The sequence below is a fragment of the Bos indicus genome, chromosome 23 (genome assembly GCF_029378745.1).
Source record: "Bos indicus isolate NIAB-ARS_2022 breed Sahiwal x Tharparkar chromosome 23, NIAB-ARS_B.indTharparkar_mat_pri_1.0, whole genome shotgun sequence".
Taxonomy (NCBI): domain Eukaryota; kingdom Metazoa; phylum Chordata; class Mammalia; order Artiodactyla; family Bovidae; genus Bos; species Bos indicus.
In genome coordinates this window covers 43524005-43545556 of record NC_091782.1, presented here as the reverse complement: position 1 = coordinate 43545556, position 21552 = coordinate 43524005, and the positions used below count along the sequence as shown (strand labels likewise).

The 21552-nt window shown below is 60.1% G+C and overlaps 1 protein-coding gene across 6 annotated transcripts in view; it reads left to right on the top strand.

The window, feature by feature from the left end:
• JARID2 (jumonji and AT-rich interaction domain containing 2) overlaps positions 1-21552 on the top strand; it is a 231759-nt gene that overhangs the window by 206829 nt on the left and 3378 nt on the right. For all 6 annotated transcript variants that reach the window (XM_070778359.1, XM_070778358.1, XM_070778361.1 and 3 more), the window contains 11 exons: positions 3387-4425; positions 7335-7837; positions 10203-10295; positions 12982-13100; positions 13189-13259; positions 13894-14008; positions 15994-16099; positions 16844-17026; positions 17438-17568; positions 17832-18015; positions 20128-20235. In XM_070778359.1, coding sequence (XP_070634460.1) covers positions 3387-4425; positions 7335-7837; positions 10203-10295; positions 12982-13100; positions 13189-13259; positions 13894-14008; positions 15994-16099; positions 16844-17026; positions 17438-17568; positions 17832-18015; positions 20128-20235 — 2652 coding nt within the window. The remainder of the gene's footprint in view (positions 1-3386; positions 4426-7334; positions 7838-10202; positions 10296-12981; positions 13101-13188; positions 13260-13893; positions 14009-15993; positions 16100-16843; positions 17027-17437; positions 17569-17831; positions 18016-20127; positions 20236-21552) is intronic.

Genomic DNA, 21552 nt, shown 5'->3' with positions numbered 1-21552 from the left:
GGGTTGGAATTCCTCCTTCTGCTGACTTGTTCTTTCCCTGTGGTCTTTCTCATTCTTGACAATGTCAGGAACCGTTGTCTCCAAACGTGGGGCTGTTCACATGTGGCGCGTACAGAGGACTGTGTGTGTACGCGAGTATTACCAGTCGTAACCACGCACCAGCAAGCATCACTCAGTTGTCAGTTGGGGACGAGGCGAGCATCCTCGTTTAGTTTCCACGGTCCTGAGATCGCCACCTCACGCTTTGACATGTTGCCTTGAGATTAAGCAGGTGGGCTTTGCATATTGCCCACGGAAGTTCCTGCAACACAAACCTCAGTTTTCCTCATGAGAACACTGGAGCATGGAATTGGCCCTCCCGAGCTGGGTTCCCAGTTTTCAGGATGTAAAGTGCAGGACACACTGTCCATTTGGTGTTCTTGTTCCTTTTCCAAGGCCGTTGTCCGGACTGGTCCTTGTGCAGAACTTCCCTCCAGATCTTTGCTTATGAAAAAGAACACTTCTGAAGGGGTCTGAGTGGACAGGGACCCATCTGTGGAGCAGGAATCTCAGGGTGGAATGAATCTCTCTCAGTATCTAGCACTTTCAGACTCATGAGGCTGTGTTGAGTAACCCCCGTCTCTGTTGGTCCAGACTCATCCTCAGCCCCCAGTCCCTGCCCCTGAGTTCAGGGTTTCCCTTTGTCATTGAACAGGAGAGGGTCATGCAGTTGGAGGTGAGAATTGAGGGAGTAGCAGGTACCCCCTGCCTCGGGGTGGCCCCAGCCCCTGTTCCACAGCAGGCTCTGACCTGGAAGCAGGTGAGAGACCTCGGCAGGCAGACTCCCGTCATCTGCGTGACTGCAGGAGCCTGGCTGGTTTGCGGTCCAGGTCCTGTAGGAGGAGCGTCTCCTGCCCTCCCTCCCCTGTCAAATCCCCCAAGTGGGATGACCCGGGACTCCCAGTTCTAGCTGGGCTCTTAGCGTGACCTTCGCCAAGACTTAGGCTGTGATAATCAACCTGCCTGGGCCCTATTGTTCATTTCGAGCCAGTGATGCCAGCTCCTCTCCCAGGGACATTGTGGGACATGAAAGGGCAATTTTGATACCATCAAATCCCATTAGTTAAGTACTCTGGGGGGAGGAAAAAAGGGTCACTAGAAGCCAATTGTAGATTCCTTTGTAACAGCCTGACGCGAGTGATTAGAATCTGACCTTTCATCTTTTCAACTGCATAAAAGACGGAGGCCCGGAGAATACTCGGATCTGTAATCTCAGATATGGTTAATTTTTTTCTGTCAGCCGGAAAGAAAAGATCAGGGGTTGTGTGAAGTGCAGGTGATGGGGTGGGGACCCCTGCGTCGGGGTGCCTCTGCCTGCCGGCCCCAGTGCCCCAAGAGCTCGCTCTGCTGTCGAGGACGGCCCCGGGGCTCGCGTGTGCTGGGTGGGTGCCTGCCCTCCTGAGAGCCCTGGCCCCCGGGGCTAGGGCATGAGGACTCGGTGTGCGGGGCCTCGCCAGCCTTCCAGGTCTTATTCTCCCAAAGGTGCCAGGTGTGCCAGGTGTCACAGGCGTGTGTAACAGCCCTGAACTGCTCCCGGCTGATGATTTGGACGTATGGTAGGTGTTCAACAAAGCAGCGTTTCCTTAGAGTAGTGCTTACATGGTTTGCAGCAAGACAGTAATGAATTTAGGATGAAGAAACAACGGTTCTTCCACCTGGAGAGGGTTTGGAAATGGTTTCCAGACGTGGTGAGGAGGGTTTGCATCCGGAGGGGTGTGGGCGGGAAGCCAGGATGCGGCTGCTGTGGGTGGTGAGGCTGTGCCCAGCGGGTTGCCCCTGTTCTCGTCTGGGCGCTGAGACGGGCTGTCACGGGAAGGAGAGAACCCGCTCTCGAGGGCAGGGCGGAGGGTCTGCTGAGCTTTGGGGCCTCTAGGAGAGGTGCTCACGGTCACATGTATGGCGGTTGCGAAAAGTCTTGACCAAGTAAGATGGCGCAAGGAGGTTGAGCTTTTCAGACCAGAGGATGAGGAGTCTTCTTCAATATTCTGGAAAATGAAAAGCATCCAGGGAGAGATGTGAGAGGCTCGCCTTGGCTGGAAGAACATTTAAGGTCTTCGTCTGGGCTTCGTTAGGTCCTGCAGGGAGTCGGGGTTGCTCATTGTCCCTGGGGATGTGTGACTCAGTTGGGGGCCTTAGGAGGGGGCAGGTGCTGTGGAGACCTCGGGGCCTGACCAGGACGCGTCAGCCTCGTCCCTCTGCTCACTGCCTCCCAGGGGCCCGCCACGCCAGGAGGCCTGCCCTCCCGTCCGTAACTCTGCTGCCTGTCCAGTGGATTCTGTTCATTTAGGCTCATGTGCTTTTTAAGTTGAATTTTGAGGTCCAGATGCACTTCCCCAGCCAGCAGTGTGTTTCTCTCGGGCTCCTTTGCTGCGCTCAGAGCCTGGGCAGAGCCACTCGACTCAATGGCTCCCTCTAGTGGGAGATGGGAGCGTGGCAGTAGAATTCTGGTTGAACTGAGGACAGCTGCCTGTCCGTGCACCCGGGGTAACCTGAGCTATCCGTGCCAGGCGGCCAGCACCCCACTTCCTGCAGAGCTGGGTGATGCGGTGTCACTCCCTGGATTCTCTTTATAAATGAGTGTGACTTCTGTGTGTCACAAAATTATTGTGGTGTCCAGGCTGTAAGACAGTGGTGAAGAGCAACTGACCATTTACCCAGTTCCCACAGAGTCTGTGGACATTTATAGAGGCGGGAGATGGGCGCCTCCTGTGCAGAAGAGGCTGGGGCGCCAGAGACGTGAGGGGCGTCCAGCGAGGCGCCAGGTGACACAGATGCCCGCTGCTGGCAGCTGCCCCTCTGGGCGTGGGCATCTGAACCCCATGAGAGTGCTTGTTCTTTTTTTCCTGTGGCATTTTTTATTTCACTCTTCACTTATTTAGCATAGATTTTACAGTCCTGTGGGCAGATCATGCTGAAATACATGGAGCAGAGGAAAAGAACAACCATCTTTTCTTGGAACGGGTGTGTGTGTGTGTGTAACCATGTCTTTTCTTGGAACGGGGTGTGTGTGTGTGTGTGTGTGTGTGTGTGTGTGTGTGTGTGTAACCATGTCTTTTCTTGGAACAGGGGTGTGTATGTGTGCAACCATGTCTTTTCTTGGAACAGGGGTGTGTGTGCGCGCACGCGCATGCACCTGTCCCCTTACCAGCACAGCCTTGTGATCATGTTGCTGTTACTGACCTGTGTTGGGTGACTGGCAGATAGCATGGAGGGTGTGGTTTGCATGCCTTTGCTGGGACCCCCGTGCCCGCTCCTCACCCACAGGTGCGGCTGTTGAGCTGGGCTCGAGGGCGGGGTCCCCTGTGCCCAGACACTGACTGTGCTCTCTGCTCCTCCTGTGCCTCCAGGTTTCTAAGGTCAACGGAGTCACCCGAATGTCATCTCTGGGTACAAGTGCAACCAGTGCCAAAAAGATGCGCGAAGTCAGACCTTCACCGTCCAAAACTGTGAAGTACACTGCAACGGTGACGAAGGGGACTGTCACATACACCAAAGCCAAGAGAGAACTGGTCAAGGAAACCAAACCCCATCACCACAAGCCCAGTTCCGCTGTCAACCACACAATCTCAGGGAAAACTGAAAGTAGCAATGCAAAAACCCGCAAACAGGTGCTATCCCTCGGGGGGGCGTCCAAGTCCACCGGGCCCGCCGTCAATGGCCTCAAGGTCAGTGGCAGGTTGAACCCAAAGTCGTGCACTAAGGAGGTAGGGGGGCGGCAGCTGCGGGAGGGGCTCCGGAACTCCAAGCGGAGGCTGGAGGAGGTGCCCCCGGCCGACAAGCCGCAGTCGCCCCCCAAGAAGATGAAGGGGGCTGCGGGCAGCGCCGCCGAGGGCCCCGGCAGGAAGGCAGCCCCGGGCCCCGCCGAGAAGGCGCCGCTTGGGGCCCCTGGGAAGAAGGAGGCGCCCGAGCGGAGCCTGGAGAGGAACCGACCCAAGCGGGCGGCAGCCGGCAAGGGCCCGCCGGGCAGACAAGCACACGGCAAGCCGGACGGCGGCGCCCCCTGTGAAAATCGTTCTACCTCGCAATCGGAGCCCCTGCCTCGGCCGCACGAGGGGGCGGCCAAGGCCGAGAAGGGGGCCGGCAGGGCCGGGTGGGCGGCCATGGACGAGATCCCCGTGCTGCGGCCGTCGGCCAAGGAGTTCCACGACCCGCTCGTCTACATCGAGTCGGTGCGCCCTCAGGTGGAGAAGTACGGCATGTGCAGGGTGATCCCGCCCCCGGACTGGCGGCCCGAGTGCAAGCTCAACGACGAGATGCGCTTCGTCACGCAGATCCAGCACATCCACAAGCTGGGCCGGCGCTGGGGCCCCAACGTGCAGCGGCTGGCCTGCATCAAGAAGCACCTCAGATCTCAGGGCATCACCATGGACGAGCTCCCGCTCATAGGTAAGGCCCGCGGTGGCCGGCGCCACACCAGCCTCCGGGTGCGTCAGGGCCCAGGGGAAGTCTGAGCCCTGCTTTCTGCAGGTCAGTGTGGTCCTATGCGGGGCCCCCGCCTCCACACACACACTCACACTCACTCACTCACACCGGGCCACACCTGCTGGCCGCGTGGCTGAGTCCATAGTGGCGTCCAGAGAGGGGCAGGACCGCTGCACCGCGCCTTCGTCTGCCCGGGCTGCGTTAACCAAGTACTGCAGCTGGGGGCTTGACCTGCAGGGAGTCAGTTCTCTCGGTCTGGAGCTTGCAAGTGTGAGAGCAAGGTGCTGGCAGGGTTCATTTCTCCCGAGGCCTCTCTCCTTGCCTTGTGGACAGCCTTCCTTCTCCCGTGTCCCCACCTGTTCTTCTCCTCCACACACAGATTTCTAGTGTCCCTTCTCTTGTTAGAAGGACACCAGTCACATGGGGTCAGGGCCCACCCCGATGGCCTCATTTTACTGTAATCACCGCTTTAAGGACTGTCTCTAAACATGGCCACACTTAGGGCCTGCACACATGACTGTGGGTGGGGGCGCTTCAGCCTTTTGTCTCTCTCTCCCCTCTTCCTTCCTTGCCTCTCAGTTTTCCTGGTGGTAACTGGGTCCCGGTGGAGTCTAGCTCCTGGAACACTGTGGACCCAAGTGCAGGTACAGCTTTGCGCTGAAGCTGCACTCGCCTCAGTGACGGCTTTTGTGAACAGGCCGGCTGGCGTGGTCAGGCCCGGGCCCGGGCTGGGCACACGCACGGCCCTCCTGGAATCCCCGTCTCCCTCTTCCTCCGGGGGGTCCTTGCACCTCCAGGATTAAGCCCCTCTATCGGAGTGAGCCGGTGCCATGCAGTGGTGAACTCACACACTTCTCTTGCAGCTCAGGACCCTGGATGGGAGCAGCGTGGGGCCTGCTTTTAGGTTGGAGCAGCCTTTTGCAGGCAGGGAGCAGAGGGGCCGATGTCAGTCATTTAGGTGTCGGGGAGGGCAGTAAGATAGGTTTCCTTGCACCATGGAGGTTTCGCTATTACTCTCAGCAGATGAGACTCACTTAAATTCAGAGAATGCTTGGTTTGTGGTCCGCTATCATGGATGTGATCGGAGGTGACAGGGGCTTGGGAACAGGCTGAGGTGTCGACGTCTCGGGAGTGTGGTGTGGGCTGCGTGGGAGACCCAGAACTGCAGTGGGGCAGTGGGTCTTCTGAACAGTCAGGGCATCAGGTGACGTCAAGAGGGCACCGATTTTCCGTTCAGAGTAGGTTTCCGGAACCTTGGTTCCCATGGCGCCAGAAGCCATGGTGAGACTGGGGGTGTGTTCACAGCATTGCTGTTGGCCCAGGTGTGAAGCCTCCGCGTGGGAGGGGAGCTGGCTGGCCTGCCACCCGCCTTGGGTCTCACTCTGCGCTCATCCTCCTCGCGGCGTGAGGGACTTAGTTTCGAAGGAAGTTTCTCAGAGTCCACAGACTGCTCCTTCTCTGGGAAGGGGGCGCTTTGTCCCGAAGCATCCTTGCGGTCCTGAGAGTGGGTTGATGAAACCGGAGAGGAGTAACACGACGCCTTGGCGAGGACTGGTCAGGTTTTCTGAGGCTTACAACAGTGACCTCCTTTCCAGCCAGTCTCTGGTCTGACCCACGTCCCCGTCCCCCTCAGCAGGTGCAGGAGTTGCCCCGACTGAGAGCAAGGCCTGCCGCGCATCTTGGAACCTTGGGCCTTAGGCCCTGACGGCCAAGGTCGGCGCAGGTCTCCTCCTTGACGCGGCCCCTGCTGGCCTCAACCAAGCAACCAGCCAGCGTCCCGCCTGGCACAGCAGATGGGCTCGGGGTGCCGCCCGCCCATCCCTGGCCGTGCTGGCCGGCTGGACTCCGTTTGCGCACAGCTGGCTGAGGTGATCCGATGCTGTTCTCAGGAGTCCCGCTGCTCTTCCTTTTCTTTATTTTATACAAAGGTGTCCCCATCTTCTAAAGGTAGAAGCACTCTTACTGTTTACTTTGCTCACCTAGCATTCTGTGGGGTGTTTATCTCCTAACGGCTGGTGGATGATTATTCTGGAACGTTTTTCGTTTTTATTGGTCCAAGGGTGATTGCTTTTGAGACAGTTCCCATTGAGACGCCACTGGGCGGCCGTTGCACGTCTCTGAGTTTTGTGCAGTCTCATGGCTCATGGTTTGTGTGGTCTGATTGAGAGACCAGTGAGAACCAGCCCACACACCTTCGGAGATGAGCAGGGCTCTGTGTGAGCAGCGATGGGAGGAGCTGAGGGGCGGACAGATTCCCGCCTGCCCTCAGGGGGGCCTTGCCTGCTGCCTGGACATCTTGGGGGCTGAAGGGAGGTTACTGTGCGTGTGTGTGTGTGGTGGGGGAGCGTTGGGAGGGGAATTGGAACTGATGGCATGTGCTGGGTGGGTACAGTTTCCCATCCCACAGCCGTTCCAGGTGATGCTGGGCTGCAGAGGTGGCCGAGGGCACGACGCAGGCTCTGCCAGCCCGGCAGGGAAGCCCTGCTCCTTGAGCCGTCTCCCCGCCCCCTGGGGCGTGAGGGGGCGTGCATCTTGCCCGTGCTCCAGCCATGCTGGGTTCTCCCTCCCCAGGGACCGACTCTCCTTCCTTTCAGGCCTCTGCCTAAGTGCCCGCTCCTCGGGGCGCCCTGCCCAGGCCGCCCTCCTGTGTTGGTCGGACCTCGGCCTGTCCTGGTCTGTTCACCGTCCTAGCACTAAGATGGTCTCATCCTCGTCTCTATAGACTGGGTGGCCCTGTGCCGCTCTGACCCCTGGCCTGGTGGCCTCCCTGGCACGTGGTGGACGCTGGTGCCCGTGGGCTCTCGGGTGGCGAAGGCGGTCTTCACAGTGCACTTCACCCACTGTCGCTGTCTTTTATTCCCTCGCCGTCCCAGGAGGCTGTGAGCTCGACCTGGCCTGCTTTTTCCGGCTGATTAACGAGATGGGCGGTATGCAGCAGGTGACGGACCTCAAAAAATGGAACAAACTCGCAGACATGCTGCGCATCCCCAGAACCGCCCAGGACCGGCTGGCCAAGCTCCAGGAGGCTTACTGCCAGTACCTGCTCTCCTATGACTCCCTGTCCCCCGAGGAGCACCGGCGCCTGGAGAAGGAGGTGCTGATGGAGAAGGAGAGCCTGGAGCGGCGCAAGGGGCCCCTGGAGGGCCACACGGAGCAGGACTACCACCGCTTCCACCCGCTGCCCCGCTTCGAGCCCAAGAACGGGCTCATCAATGGCGTGGCCCACAGAAACGGCTTCCGCAGCAAGCTGAAGGAGGTGGGCCCCGCGCAGCTCAAGACGGGCCGGCGGCGACTCTTTGCTCAGGAAAAGGAGGTGGTGAAGGAGGAGGAGGAGGACAAGGGCATCCTCAGCGACTTCCACAAGTGTATATACAAGGTAGGGCCCGCGGGCCTGCCGTGCGGCCTCGCGTGCGCCTTGTGGGCCATGGGGCCCCCGAGACCCCTGACGGCCGGCCCTGGGCACGTCCCTTGTAGAGCGCCACCCGCAGTCTGGGAGGAGTGAGCGTCTGCACCAGGCTGCTGGGCACCGAGCTCTGGCCCTGGTGTGGTGCTGAGTCGCTTCAGTCGTGCATGACTTTGTGCAGCCCCATAGACTATAGCCTGCCAGGCTCCTCTATCCATGGGATTCTTCTCCAGGCAGGAATACTGGAGTGGGTTGCCTTGCTCTCCTCCAGGGGATCTTCCTGACCCAGGGATCAAACCTGGGGCTCTTACATTTCCTGCATTGGCAGGCAGGTTCTTTACCACTGTGCCACCTGGGAATCAGGCGTCATTAAATGTGTGTTTTTGTACACGTGTGCCCACATGCCAGGGACGCAACCTGGGAGGCACAACTCCTCTTTCCGGAGGCTGGGGCTGGGGCTTCTTGTACGCACAGGGACCAGGTCCCCTGCCACTCCCAATCACTCCCCACGCCGCTCGGCACAGCTCTGCTGGTGCCTGTCTGTCCTGCGGATCTCCTGGGGAGAGGGCAGGGGCGGGTCCCTGCTTCTGCCTACACCGTGTACCCATCCAGGTATTCCAAGACCCCCTCCTCCAGGGAGCGAGGGGGCATCTCGGTGTCTCCGTGCTTGGCAGCCTGGCTCTGTCCACAGAGGCTGGGCTCCCCTCTCTCTGGTCCTTCAGGGCAATTGGGCCCCAGGCCGGGAAGGGGCACAGGACCCCCAACCTTGACCGGTTCCCCAGGCTCCAGGAGGGCAGGGCCCCTGCAGAAGTTTTGGTGGCCATGCCCACGCACTTGAGCCTGGCCACGTGCAGAAACGTGATTGGTGTCTGTGCTTCTGCCCTGATTTGGGCCACTTTCCTCTGAGTCTGTGCTCGGAGGTCCCTCCCGGCCTCCCTCAGCGTCCTCGCCTCAGTTGGAGTCTCACCTCCTTTCTGGGGAGAGATGCTTGCTTGCCTGGAGCTTTCCCTGTGACTGGACCCAGGAAGGGTTGGGTTTGTGTAGACATGGCTGCAGGCTGGTGGCCGTGGAGGCTGTGTGCACTGAGGGCCAGCCGGGAGCTCACGGCTCCGGGTGCTGAGCCCGCTTAGCGTCTGGCAGTTGACTGTTGGGTGCTGGCTGTCATCGTGTTGAATTACAGGCACTCTGCTTTAGTTGATAGAAAATCAGGCTCTTCCTAGTGGTTCCAACTTTATGTTGTGAGGGATGGCAGGTGAGAAGTTTGGACTTGTGCAGACATTTCTCTGTTGGTTAAGAACCTCAGTTACAGAGCTGGTGATGAGACGAGCAGGGTCTGTGAGATAACTGTGCCCACTGTCCCTCCAGAGGCAGCTCTGTTCATGGGGCTGCTCCAGCATGGCCTCGTTAGGGGCCCTGCCCCTCTGCCTCTGGCTCATCACCCTTGGTGCCATTTCCCAGCTCCGTTTTGCGCGAGGCCACATTCCCCAGGCAGCCTGAGAGCGCCTCGAGGGCAGAGACACTGTGTTTTGAGCACCGCTCCATCTACAGCCCCTCGAACTAGGCCTGGTACACAGTAGGTGCTCAAGAAGTACTCCGCAGTCAAGGGGTGAGCGTGCCTGGTCCGGGAGGAGTGGGGGCCTGCCTGTGGGACGCACCACCGTTCATCCCGGTGAGCGTGTCGTTGGGAATGTTCCGGGGGCAGGGTGGCAGAGGTGGGCACGTTAGGTAATCTGAAGACCCTGCGGGCCCCCCCAGCAGGGGTGGGGGGCAGGGGCTCCCCGGGCGGGAGGAGGACTGGATCCCTCTGGCCCCTACAGATCCCCAAGGCCAGGCTGCTCGTCTGCCCGGTTCTCAGGGGAGGACCCTCAGGGTGGGCGTCCAGAGCTGCCCAGGTTTCTCTCCCAGCGTCTCCGGTCCCGAGGCCCAGCCAGTGTCTGTCTTGATGTTGCTGGCTTGTCCCCCAACCACAGCCTTTGTCTTCCCGTCTCCACGCTGTCCCCATTGCTCCAGGGACGTGGCTCTTCACTGGGGCTCCTGGGGCAGCTCGTCCCGTCTCCATGCTGTCCCCATTGCTCCAGGGACGTGGCTCTTCACTGGGGCGCCTGGGGCAGCTCGTCCTGCCGAGTTGTGGGGGTCAGGGGTGCGCTACCTCCTTTGTCCACACTGAGGGTCCTTCTCAGGGAATGTGGTCCCAGCTTCTCTGTTCCGGTCAGCTAGGGACATGGCCCCTGGTCACAGGGACACGCCACGCAGGGGCTCCTGACGGGGTGACCCTGCTTTGGGGCTCCGATACTGCTTTGTTTCTCGAGCTTGACTCTTGCTTTTGTTTCCTTTTCAGGGAAGGTCTGTTTCTTTAACGACTTTTTACCGAACAGCAAGAAATATCATGAACATGTGCTTCAGCAAGGAGCCCGCACCAGCTGAAATCGAGGTGCGTGAGCCCGGCCGCCCTCTCTCTGCCCGGAGCCGGGGTGGAGCCCTGGGCCTCCGCCCCCTGGAGGCAGGTGGAGGGTCCCAAGTCCATCCTCTGGGTCCTGGGCGCGGCCAGAAGTTTCAGCTCAGGTTGACCCAAACTTGTTCCGGGCCAGAAAGGAGGCAGGGGAGCGAGCACGTCTCCGGGTCCTCCCTGACCGCCCCGCAGGCCCCCTCTCACCCCGTCTCAGCCCGTCCTCCAGGTGCCTGTTAGGCAAGAGCGTGTGTGGAGTCCCTGGAAACCACGGTTGTGCTTTTCTCTCCTGTTTTTCATTTAACGGGATTGGCAGGCTGCCATTTTTGTGCTTCTGCCAACCCTGTGCCGAGGTGTGTGAGGCTGGGCAGGCGAGCGGGGCTGTGCCCGGCCAGTCGCCAGAGGGGCACTGGGGAGGAGGGCAGAGCCAGAGTCTGCCCCCGGGGCTCCCAGCTGCTGACGTAGGTGGGCCTGTCCAAGGGCGAGCCCCGACTCCTCTCCAGGTTCAGGGCGTGCTGGCTGAGCAGGAGGTGGTGTGGGCTGCCTTGGCTTTTCGCTGGCAGCAGGTTTCAGACCCCTTCTGTTCACGGTTGTAGGCTCCTCTTCTTGGCATAACCATGCTAACGGCAGCGGCCCTCGGCTCTGCTGTGACCAGGTGTCCTGGGAGTGGGGCTCAGGGACTGTCTGTCGATACGGCACCCGGCCCGCCCCCCGTGTCCGTGCCGCGTGCTACCCCGCCTCCGATGGTGGCCATTGGAAGTCCACGAGGCCCCAGCCTGGTGCTTGGGCCTGGGTTCAGTATTTGAAGAATTCAGTCAATATTTGATTTTGGCATCGTTGTCATTCCGTCTAGATCCCAGTTTTGCACTCTGGGCTGTATGTGTGCAGACCACACAGTGGCCTGACACTCGGCCCTACCTTTGGCCCTGCCAGAGCCACGTCCCATCACCACAGCGCCAACGGGTCCTGACTCGGGGACACGTGTGGTCGTCACAGTGGCTTCTGCTGGGCTTGTGCTAGTTTTGGGAGAAGTGGCAGAGGAGAGGAGCATGACTCCTGGGGGTGGACATCTGAGCTAGAGAAAGAGGCCTTTGCTTTACAACACAGGTCCTTGTCGGAGTCCCCGAAGGTGGAAGACTGTTACTGTCCACTGTCTCCTGCTGGGAAATTAATTCTGAGGGTCCTGGGTTTTTTTGTTTTTTAATTGGCGGATACTTGCTTTACAGTGTTGTGTTGGCTTCTGCCGTGCATCAGCATGAATCACCATAGGTACCTGTATGTCCCCTCCCTCTTGGACCTTCCTCCCTGAGTGTCTTGGTTTTGCTTTAATATTAATAGTTGTAGATTTGCTAAAATTGGAACCTTTAGTCTGTCTGGCTAACTTCTGGACCCTATGGAGGGGCTGAAGCCTCTGTTTGGCCCGTGGTCCCCAGCAGAAGGGGCTTCTGGATTCTACGAAGGGGCTGGAGCCTCTGCTGGGCCGGTGGTCCCCAGTAGAAGGGGCTTCTGGATCCTACGAAGGGGCTGGAGCCTCTGCTTGGGCAGTGGTCCCCAGCGGAAGGGGCCCCCGTGTAGTGCACGGTCCCCTTCCGCCCCGTCTGTCTCCCTTCACTCAGCACGCATTGCTGTGAATCCCGGCAGACGGCCGACCTGACTGGCCTGGACCCGTCTCTGGCCCTTGGGGACCCGGAGCGTTTAATGCTGTCCAGTTTGTTCTTGAGGTGGGGCCTCTGGCTGCCCCCAGGCTGGCCCCTTGCTGTAGCGGCCGCACATGCAGCGGGGTGGGGCTGGCCCCGGGTGCTCCCTGGAGAGGCTCCAGGAAGCGGGCTTGGCTGCGGCGGGGAGGGCGATGCTGAGCTTCTGCGCTGATGGTTGAAGACGGAACCCTCTCACCTGTTAGCAGAGCCCGTCCCGACCCGCGTTTGCCCTGCAGTTGTTCAGGTCATGCCCACCCTTCCCCCGTCTGTTTCATTGGCTGGGGTCACAGCCTGGGGAGCAGGGTGGTCACTTCCCTTGTTCGGTGCTGAGTAGCGTGTCTGCCCAGATGCCCGTCTCGGGGCACTGTGACCACACCTGCAGTGGGTGGGGGGCATCCCCCCTACCTTCCCGAGTCGCTTTCTCCCTCCCCTTCACAGAATGATCCTTAATTGTGATGCACGTGTGACCTTCACCACCTGAGCTATTCTTAGGTCCAGTTCAGTGGCACCAGAATCCTTTGCACGTCATTGAGTGACCTGCCCCACCACCCGTTTGCAGAACTTGTCCATCCTCCCAGATTGGAGGTCGGCTCCTGTGAATCATGAGTCCACGCAGCCCCTCCGTTCTCTTTTTCTGTCTGACTTTGTCCCAAGTGCCTTACGAGATGGAATCAGTACTTGTCCTCTGAGACTGGCTTCTCCACTTAGCATCATGTCCGTAGGATTCGTGTGTTGTCGCATGTCAGAATTTCCCTCTCTGAGGCCAAGTCGTATTCGGCAGACACTACCTTGTGTTTATCTGTCTGTCGGTCATGGACCTGGCCCCGTGACCGTGAGCGTGCGGTTACTGCCTGCAGCCCCGGCTGCCTGGCCCGGTGCCCGGCCGCCTGGGAGGCCACGGCCCCGAGGTCGCAGGCCGAGGCGGGGCTCTGCAGCCCCGGGCGGCACGGTGCTGACGGCCCCTCTCCCTGCAGCAAGAGTACTGGAGGCTCGTGGAGGAGAAGGACTGCCACGTGGCCGTGCACTGCGGCAAGGTGGACACCAACACCCACGGCAGCGGCTTCCCGGTGGGAAAGTCGGAGCCGTTTTCAAGGTAGCGCTGGCTGCTCCTACCCGGGTCCTGGGGGCCAGACAGCGTCTCCCCGCGCCTGTCCGTGACCCCCCTGTGCTTTCCCCTGCAGACACGGATGGAACCTCACCGTCCTCCCCAATAACACAGGCTCCATCCTGCGTCACCTCGGTGCTGTGCCTGGTAAGCCGGCTGCGGGTTGGAGGGCTGGGGACCATGGTGCACAGGGTGTGAGAGAACTCAGGGATTGTTGGAGAAGGGAGGGGAGTCAGGGGTGTAGTTGGAGTCGATAAAAATGTGCAAAGGTAAACCAAATCACCGATCTGGAAGCTGGGGAGACGCTTCATGTAGTCCGCTTTCCTCCTGGGAACTTTGAGAGCTGACCTCTGACTCTCTGGGGCTCCTGCCTCACCCGGTAGGAGCGAAACCGAGCGTCCTGGGTGTTGGCGCACTGAGGGCCGTCCCCTGGCGGAGGGGCTGCTCCAGACCCGGGTCCCCTTCCTGTGTCCCGACAGCGTGCGTGCGGGCGGCGCCTGCGTCCTTAGCCTCGAGGCCCCGAGGCCCCGAGGCCCTGCGGGCCCCCACTGTGGGTGTGTTCGCCTTCAGTCACTAGTTAAGGTGTTTTCTCGCTATTGTTTGGTAACTGTGTCTGTGGTCTTGGTTCCTGTATAAGAAGCGGGAAGGAGCAAGTGCCTTCTCGTTGAGTCTCGCCTGGCTCTGACCCCATTTCCTTCTTTTTCTCGGGGAGGCGATGCGATGTCTGTTGCTGTCACCCTGACACACGGCTCCCCGTCCTTCCCTGTCCCCTCTCTTCCAGGAGTGACAATTCCCTGGCTGAATATCGGCATGGTCTTTTCTACCTCATGCTGGTCTCGAGACCAAAACCACCTCCCTTACATTGACTACTTACACACGGGTGCTGACTGCATTTGGTGAGTATGCCGGCCCGGGCCGCCGCCTCTCACTCACTGGTGGCGGACAGACTTGTGTGAATTTGTCCTGTGCTCCCTGTCAGTCTGAGGAGCGCAGTTGGAAGTCGAGCTGGTGGAGAATGTTTTAGTTTGCTCCGGTGATGAGCACGGTCAAGCGTCTATTCCTGGCCATTGTCCGTTCCAGTTGCGGGCTAACACGGGGCTGTCCCTCTCTGAAGTTCCCCCTCGGGGTTGTTGACGGCCAGGAGTTCGTGTCATACTAGCGTCAAAAACGAGGAGCGGTGGAGCAGGAAGCTGGCCAGGCGTGGTGGCTGCATGGCCTCACAGAGCGGGCGTTTTCAGCGTCTCCCGGCCCACCCTCTGCATAGAGAGTGGTCTCCGGAGGTGGAGTTCTGCCGCTGGGGATTAGGAGTTGGTCTGGTTCCCCGGTGTGATCCTTCACTGTCAGGCTCCCCAGTCCCGCTCCAAACTGGCTCTTCAGTGCCTTTGTTGACGGCGGCAGATGGGAAATCACTGCAAATAATCAGATGTCTTGTTGTCTGACGGGCTACCGGCATCGCATCCATCCCACACTTACTCAGTTTATTGTCCTAATGGGGTGATTAGCTCCTCTATTAAAGTTCTAGAGCCGATGTTCTCACTCCAAGGAGCCGGTGTCGGCAGTAGTCTCATCACGGCTCCCTCTGCCTTTGGGCCACCTCGGGGCAACGGGCCCTCTGCTTGGTCTCCTGTGGTGGGGCCAGGGTCTCAGGCAGCCTGGAGGGTCGGGAGCCGGCTGCATGGACTCGGGTGGTGTGAGCCCCCTGCCCTGTTCCCCACGAGAACCAGATCCTGGTCCTTCATCGGAAAGTGGGGCCACGTGCCCTCAGCCCTGCAGGGAGACAGGCCATGGCCCGCGTGCTGAGTGACTGCTAAGTGAGAGGCAGGGGAATGCAAGGCTCTGGGCTGCTGGGATACTGGCCCATGGAACCTCTCTGCTGCAGGGAGAGGTTGCCGGAAAGGATCAGAGGACTTCAGGGTGTGATTTTTGTTAAAACGTGTGAGTGAGGTTAGAAACTCTGGACTTAAATCACAAATCAGCAATAGAATATGTTGGTGTTGAGACAACAAGCCTCTCTTGACTAGGTTCTCAGCAGCTAGTAGTGAGGACCCCCACCCCGTGGACCGCTCATCACTGGTGCCCTCCCAGCCCGGCCTAGGAGAGGTGGGGACAGGCAGCCTGAAGCCCCGCACGTAGCTGCAGGGAGGGCAGGGGGCAGTCAGGTATCCACTCTAGCCCATGGACGGCAGGGCTGGGAGTCCCAGAGCAGGGGGCCGGGAGGAGCCTGCCTGTGTGCAGACCACTGCCACCAGCGTCTCGAGAGCTGTAGGCGACAGGTGTGTCCTGCAGGGTCCTCGTGGGACCCGAGTGGTCACTCCCTTTCTCCTGCTTCGCGACTCGCACTGAGGGTCCTGGTTCTTCAGGCTGAGTTCAGGCTGCACCACCTCCCCTGGGATCCTTGGCCCCAGTCAGCGGGGGCCGTGTTGTCCGAGCCCCACCCTGCGTGGCCACTCCCTCTGCCCTGCACAGACCCTTGGTGTGGATTCCACGCTGAGCCCTGGTGCCGCCCCGTCCTTCTCCTACTGGAGAGAAGGGTCAGGTGCCAGCCCAGAGACAAGTCCCCGCTCGGGAGGCTCACGAGAGGCTGTCGAGCCTGCGGACATGTCTGGATCTCATTTATAGGGGCTTTAAACGTCTGGTTTTGGTCTGAAGGCTGCATGGCTCGGGCGTAGGTCAGACCCCCGTGCAGGTGGGCGTGTTCGTCATGGGGCGCAGGCGGCAGAGCTGCCCCGAGAGACCCAGGGCCACTGGGCACGCGCCCAGCTCCCCTCTGCAGCCGAGGCCAGTCTCCAGGCTGCTCTGGGCCCCTCTCGGGGAGCATGGAGGGTGGGCTCCCTGGGGAGGGGCCTTGTCAACAGCCTCCACCTGATTCCAAACCGCCCAGGTATTGCATTCCTGCTGAGGAGGAGCACAAGCTGGAGGACGTGGTGCACACTCTGCTGCAAGCCAACGGCACCCCCGGCCTGCAGATGCTCGAGAGCAACGTCATGGTAGGGCCGCAGGCGGGGGCTGGGGGACCGCGCTGCGGTTTCATTTCCTCACCCCTGGGCTGACCTGCCCCATAGAACTAGAGGACCGTGAACATCCGATCCAGGGAGCCATCGTAAAGGAAACTCCTCTTTTATGGCAGCCCAACTAAAGCACGCTCCTCTCATTGCCCAGGATGTGGGGCTGCTGCACGTGGGGCCCTTCAACTCTGTTTTGGGGCCTGGTGGTTTTGTAAATGGCGACTGGGGTCGGGCCGGGCACCTGCAGTCTGGGCAGGATCGCTGAGGGCTGAGCGCAGAGGCGGCTGGCCCGGTTCTCAGAGCCTGTTGAGTCCTGGGGGATCTCTTAGAGTTGTGTTCTGACAGCCTGATCTCAGGTCTTCTCTGGCCTCTGCGGCCCTTGTCGGGGTCTCCTCTCTCCTGAGCCCACAGCCCCCGTGCGGGGTACACCAACCCCCGTCCACCCTGGCCGTGCGGCGGGGACCCCAATCACCGCTGCCACGCCCTTATCTGAGGCGTTGCTCCCGGGCCTGTATCAGTTTAGAATTTACTCTTCCTCCACTTAGGAGTCATGTCTCTTTTATTTTCTAAAAGAGAAACAGAGAATCTGTAATAGAGAACATACTCTGTGTGGGGAGCCCGTCTGGAGGGCCAGTGTGCTGGGCCGCTGCTGCAGGCGGTCCTCACGGAAAGCGAGGCGGGGGTGGGCGGCCCTGCGGGTGGGCGGCTCAGCCCGCGTCTCCGCAGATCTCCCCGGAGGTGCTGTGCAGAGAGGGGATCAAGGTGCACAGGACGGTGCAGCAGAGTGGCCAGTTCGTCGTCTGCTTCCCGGGATCCTTCGTGTCCAAAGTCTGCTGCGGCTACAGCGTCTCCGAGACCGTGCACTTCGCCACCACCCAGTGGACGAGCATGGGCTTCGAGACGGCCAAGGTAGGCGGGTGGCCACTCCGCACGCGGCCTGCGTCCCCCAGCGGGGGTCTTGTTTGTAGATATGCTTTGATTTCTGACCGAGTCTGGGAACCCTAAGGCGGCTGAGAAGTTCTTCTGGGGAGGGAGAGTGGTTCGAGGCTTGTTAGCTTCCTGTAAGTTGCTGAGTTCTCTTACTCAGTCCTGGGCTGTCGCTTCAGAAGTGTGAAAGGCGAACCCTGCCTTTGGCTGGCAGAGGACCTGCGGTCTTCCTCCGGGGAGACATGATCATTGTGTGGCTTTTGCATTGCTTTTCATCCAAATGGAATTTAGAATTTGAAAATTCAGATAGCACCACCTCCCCAGTAAAGGAAACCCTTGATAGCTGCCTAGAAATGAAAACCTGCCCTGAAGGGATGTGACTGCCCCTTCCAGGAGATGAAGCGTCGCCATATAGCTAAGCCATTCTCGATGGAGAAGTTACTCTACCAGATCGCACAAGCGGAAGCAAAAAAGGAAAACGGCCCCACTCTCAGTACCATCTCAGCCCTTCTGGACGAGCTCAGGTAACACGAGACAGTTCTAGGCCGGCCTCGCTAGGCCCGGCCAGGCATGGTTGGGGTGCGGCCCATCCTTTGTGGGAAAGCGCCGGCCTCCCATTCCTGGAGCGCGGGTGGTGGCTCTTCTGCGCTTGGCCATGTGCCCTGCGGTCACAGCAGGCAGAGTGCGGCCGTCCAAGAGGCCTTGGGGCAGGTCTGGCCTTTTGACTTGGGTGCCCACCTGGGGACCCCAGCCCCTGTGGGTCCACTGACCCCGGGTGTCCTGGCAGGGATACGGAGCTGCGGCAGCGGCGGCAGCTCTTCGAGGCCGGCCTGCACTCCTCCGCCCGCTATGGCAGCCACGACGGCAGCAGCGCCGCGCCCGACGGCAAGAAGAAGCCTCGGAAGTGGCTGCAGCTGGAGACCTCGGAGAGGCGGTGCCAGGTGTGCCAGCACCTGTGCTACCTGTCCATGGTGAGCCTGCCCGCCCGCCTCCCTGCCCGCCTCCCTGCCCAGCGTGCCACCTGTCCATGGTGAGCCCGCCCGCCCGCCTCCCTGCCCGCCTCCCTGCCCAGCGTGCCACCTGTCCATGGTGAGCCCGCCCGCCCACCTCCCTGCCCGACCTCCCTGCCCAGCGTGCCACCTGTCCATGGTGAGCCCGCCCGCCCGGCCTCCCTGCCCAGCGTGCCACCTGTCCATGGTGAGCCCGCCCGCCCGCCTCCCTGCCCGGCCTCCCTGCCCAGCGTGCCACCTGTCCATGGTGAGCCCTGCCCCGCCCAGCCTCCGCGCGGGCTGACTGCGGGGACAGCAGCTCCCCCAGTCTCTTTCCAGGCCTCTTGAAGCTTCTGTTCAGCCGCGTGATTGCTCTGATTGCCCCGAGGACTCTGAAGTCTGTCTGGTTAAAGCAGCACTTCCCATTCCCAGCTTTCCGTCTCTGGTCGGGGTTGGAAACCAGCGCAGTCCAGCCTGTCTGCCTTCTCTCTTGGCTGCTGAGCAGCCTCCACGAGGGGCTTGTCCGACCCAGCCTGGGGCTGAGTTACACGCCTCACACGCGTCCGCCCAGCCCAGCCCAGCCCCTTCGGACAGCGTGGCCACATCTCCCGCCTCCCTCAGGCAGCGGCCCCGACACGGGTCTCTGTAGCTGGTGGTGTAGGTAGCCAGGTCTGCCCCGTCAGCACTGCTGACTGCTGCCGTGACAGCAGAAGCGTCCTTCTCATAGTTGTAGAGGCTGGCATCCCGGGTCAAGGTGTCAGCAAGGCTGGTTCTCCCTGAGACTCTCCTGGGCGTGTGGACATCCACGTCCCCTGGTCCTCTCAGGGCCTTTCCTGTGAGTGCTTCTGTCTTAATCTCTTCTTGTCTTTGAAAGGATGTAAGTCATACGGGACCAGAATCCACCCTCCAACCTCATTTTCCCTGATTCTGTTTCTGACGCTCCTGCTCAGGACCTCCTGAGTTACTGAGGGTTAGGACATCTGCATTTGGGGAGGGGATGATAATTCAGTCCATGACAACCACGTGTCCCATTTTATGTATTTCTTCTATTAGCTTTGTTTTCCCAGAGGCTTTTTAAAAGATAGAAATAAGAACCACGTTGTCTTTAAAACAAACAGGTCATAAGAAATTTCCCCAGATTTTAAAAATGTTTTGTGAACCTCACTCATGAAAGCTGCATAGTTCTGGGTTTGTTCGCCTTGCGTTGGGGGGGGTGAGCCTGGGTGAGTACTGTGACCTTGTGTGGCCCTTGTCCCTTCCCGTGGGTTCTGAGGATGGCACAGTCCCTCAGAAAGCTGACCTTCAGAGTGGTCACCAGTATTTCTTAGCCTGTTATTTAAAAAGCACATATCCTGAATTCATGGGTAAAAATTGAGGTTTTATTTATACATGCTTTTCGTTACTCAGGTTATTTACTAAGGGATTTGTGCATTTCTGTTCACTGTTTTGTATTTTTGTCTGGTTCCATCCTCAGCTTTGAGTGATGTTTTCTGCCAATAAGCATCATTTCCTTATACCTGTAGCTTGGTTTCTTGTCTTTGCTTAGAAACCTCAAAGATAGGAAACTTAGGTGTTTCCCAGAGTCCCGCACACAGCCCGGGACGTCAGCACGCCCACAGAGCAGCTCAGGCCAGATGCAGCCAGGTCCTTGGGATCGGGAGCTGTGCGGGCTGGAGTGTGGACAGAGGCCGGCCCCTCGGGAGGCGCGACTGGCTGGGCTGCCCGAGCCGCTCAAGAGCAGGAGACACTGTCACAGGTGTTCAGGGTGACCATCCTGGCATCTTTTATCCTGCGGGAGGTTTTGAACCAACAGTCTCAGGAGCCCTTAGACCCCGCAGCCCCGGCCGCCACGCTCTGACCCAGGCAGCAAAGCATGGAGAAGCCAGAGGGCCCCGAGGCTGCCAGGTCGCAGCTCCTGCTTGATGATGCCTTGACGTCCACTTGCTTTTGCGGCAGCGTCCTGTGTCTCTGGGCCACAGATGCCTCCGGCCCGGGCGGTGGGCTCCCCTGCTCTGCTCTTGAGAGCCTGCCACCCTCCTTGGGGCGCCCTTGCCTGCCCCGCGTGCCTCAGCCGCACTGCCTCTCTCCCCACAGGTCGTGCAGGAGAACGAGAACGTGGTCTTCTGCCTCGAGTGTGCCCTGCGCCACGTGGAGAAGCAGAAGTCCTGCCGCGGCCTGAAGCTCATGTACCGCTATGACGAGGTCAGTGCCTCCACAGGGCGACCGCCCGCCCGCGTGGCCCCACACCCAGCCTGCTTCCGGGCACCTCTGGCCCAACATGGTGGGGAAGCAGCTCTGTGGGTCGAGACGGGGCGAGCAGGGTCAGCCGGGGCTGCACTGGCCCGGAGAGGCCGGCAGCTGGGGCTCGGGGACTGGCATCCTCGTCCATGCCCCTCACGTCCCGGCGCACCCACCCGCAGCGCCCCCGGCCCGTGGTTCACAAGCAGTGTGCATTGACACATGAGCACCCCACTGTCTGCTGGGGGCTGTGCCGTCCCCTCTGGCTGGGGCAGATCAAGGGGGAGAGCGCAGGACTCGGGCCGAGTCGCTTTCCTGCTGGGGCTCCAGGAGTGTCTGGGACACACCGTGATGATGTCCGCGCACTTCTGCCTGCATTGGGGTCCCTCCCTGCAGCTGCTGGGGTGGTGCTCTGGTTTGGGGTGTGGTGAACCGTGGGGCCCGTGGCCGCCCACCGAGCTGCAGGCAAAGCCCGAGGGGGTGGTTCTGGAGCGCCCGGGCCCTTGTCGTCACCTGGGCCTTGGCAGAGCCGAGGGTTAGGAGCAGAAAGCTTTTAGGTTAGGTTTCTGCTCCTAAAGCTTTCACCTTCCAAGTAAGTCCCAGTTGCACTCTTTCTAAAAACCCGTTGTCCCCAGAGGCAGGTACAACGTGCCATCTGTGTGGCCAGTCTCTCCCCTCCAGTGGGTAAGGGCCGGGTGCTGCCTTCAGCTGTGAGGAGCACCTGGATCTCTGCCCCCAGAGCGGCTGGCACGTGGCCCCCCTGTCGGCTGTCCACGTGCTTCCAGGCTGCCCTGCGATCGTGGTTTCAGATGACGTACAAGCGTGTAGCTCCGGGGACACATGGCCCTGCAGCTTTTCCTCTGCACTGACTCAGAGCCCTTCTTGGGGGTCACCTTGGGAGCCTGCTGCCGGGACCCCCAGTGCCCCTGCTGGCCCACCCTCCTGTCCACCTGTGAGCCCCGCCTTCAGGGTGGAACCTGCTGGCTCCCCCCCGCCCCGGGGAGGCGCGTCCCATAGAACACGTCAGAGCCCCAGGTGAGCCAGGCCAGGTGCCCAGGCCTGATTCAGGAGGCTCTGGGGGTGCCCTCGGGGGCTCAGGCTGTGGTCAGATTTGATAAGAAGCCTTTGGCTAAATTATAAGATTAGAAAGCTGGAAATAGATCTCTCTGCATCTTCTTTGTCTTCAAAGAGCATGTTCAGCAAAGGCAGTAACCACTTTGCTCTCCCTGCTTCTTCACTTGAACAGCAAATGTCAGAACATGGTTAAAAATAAACTCTCAT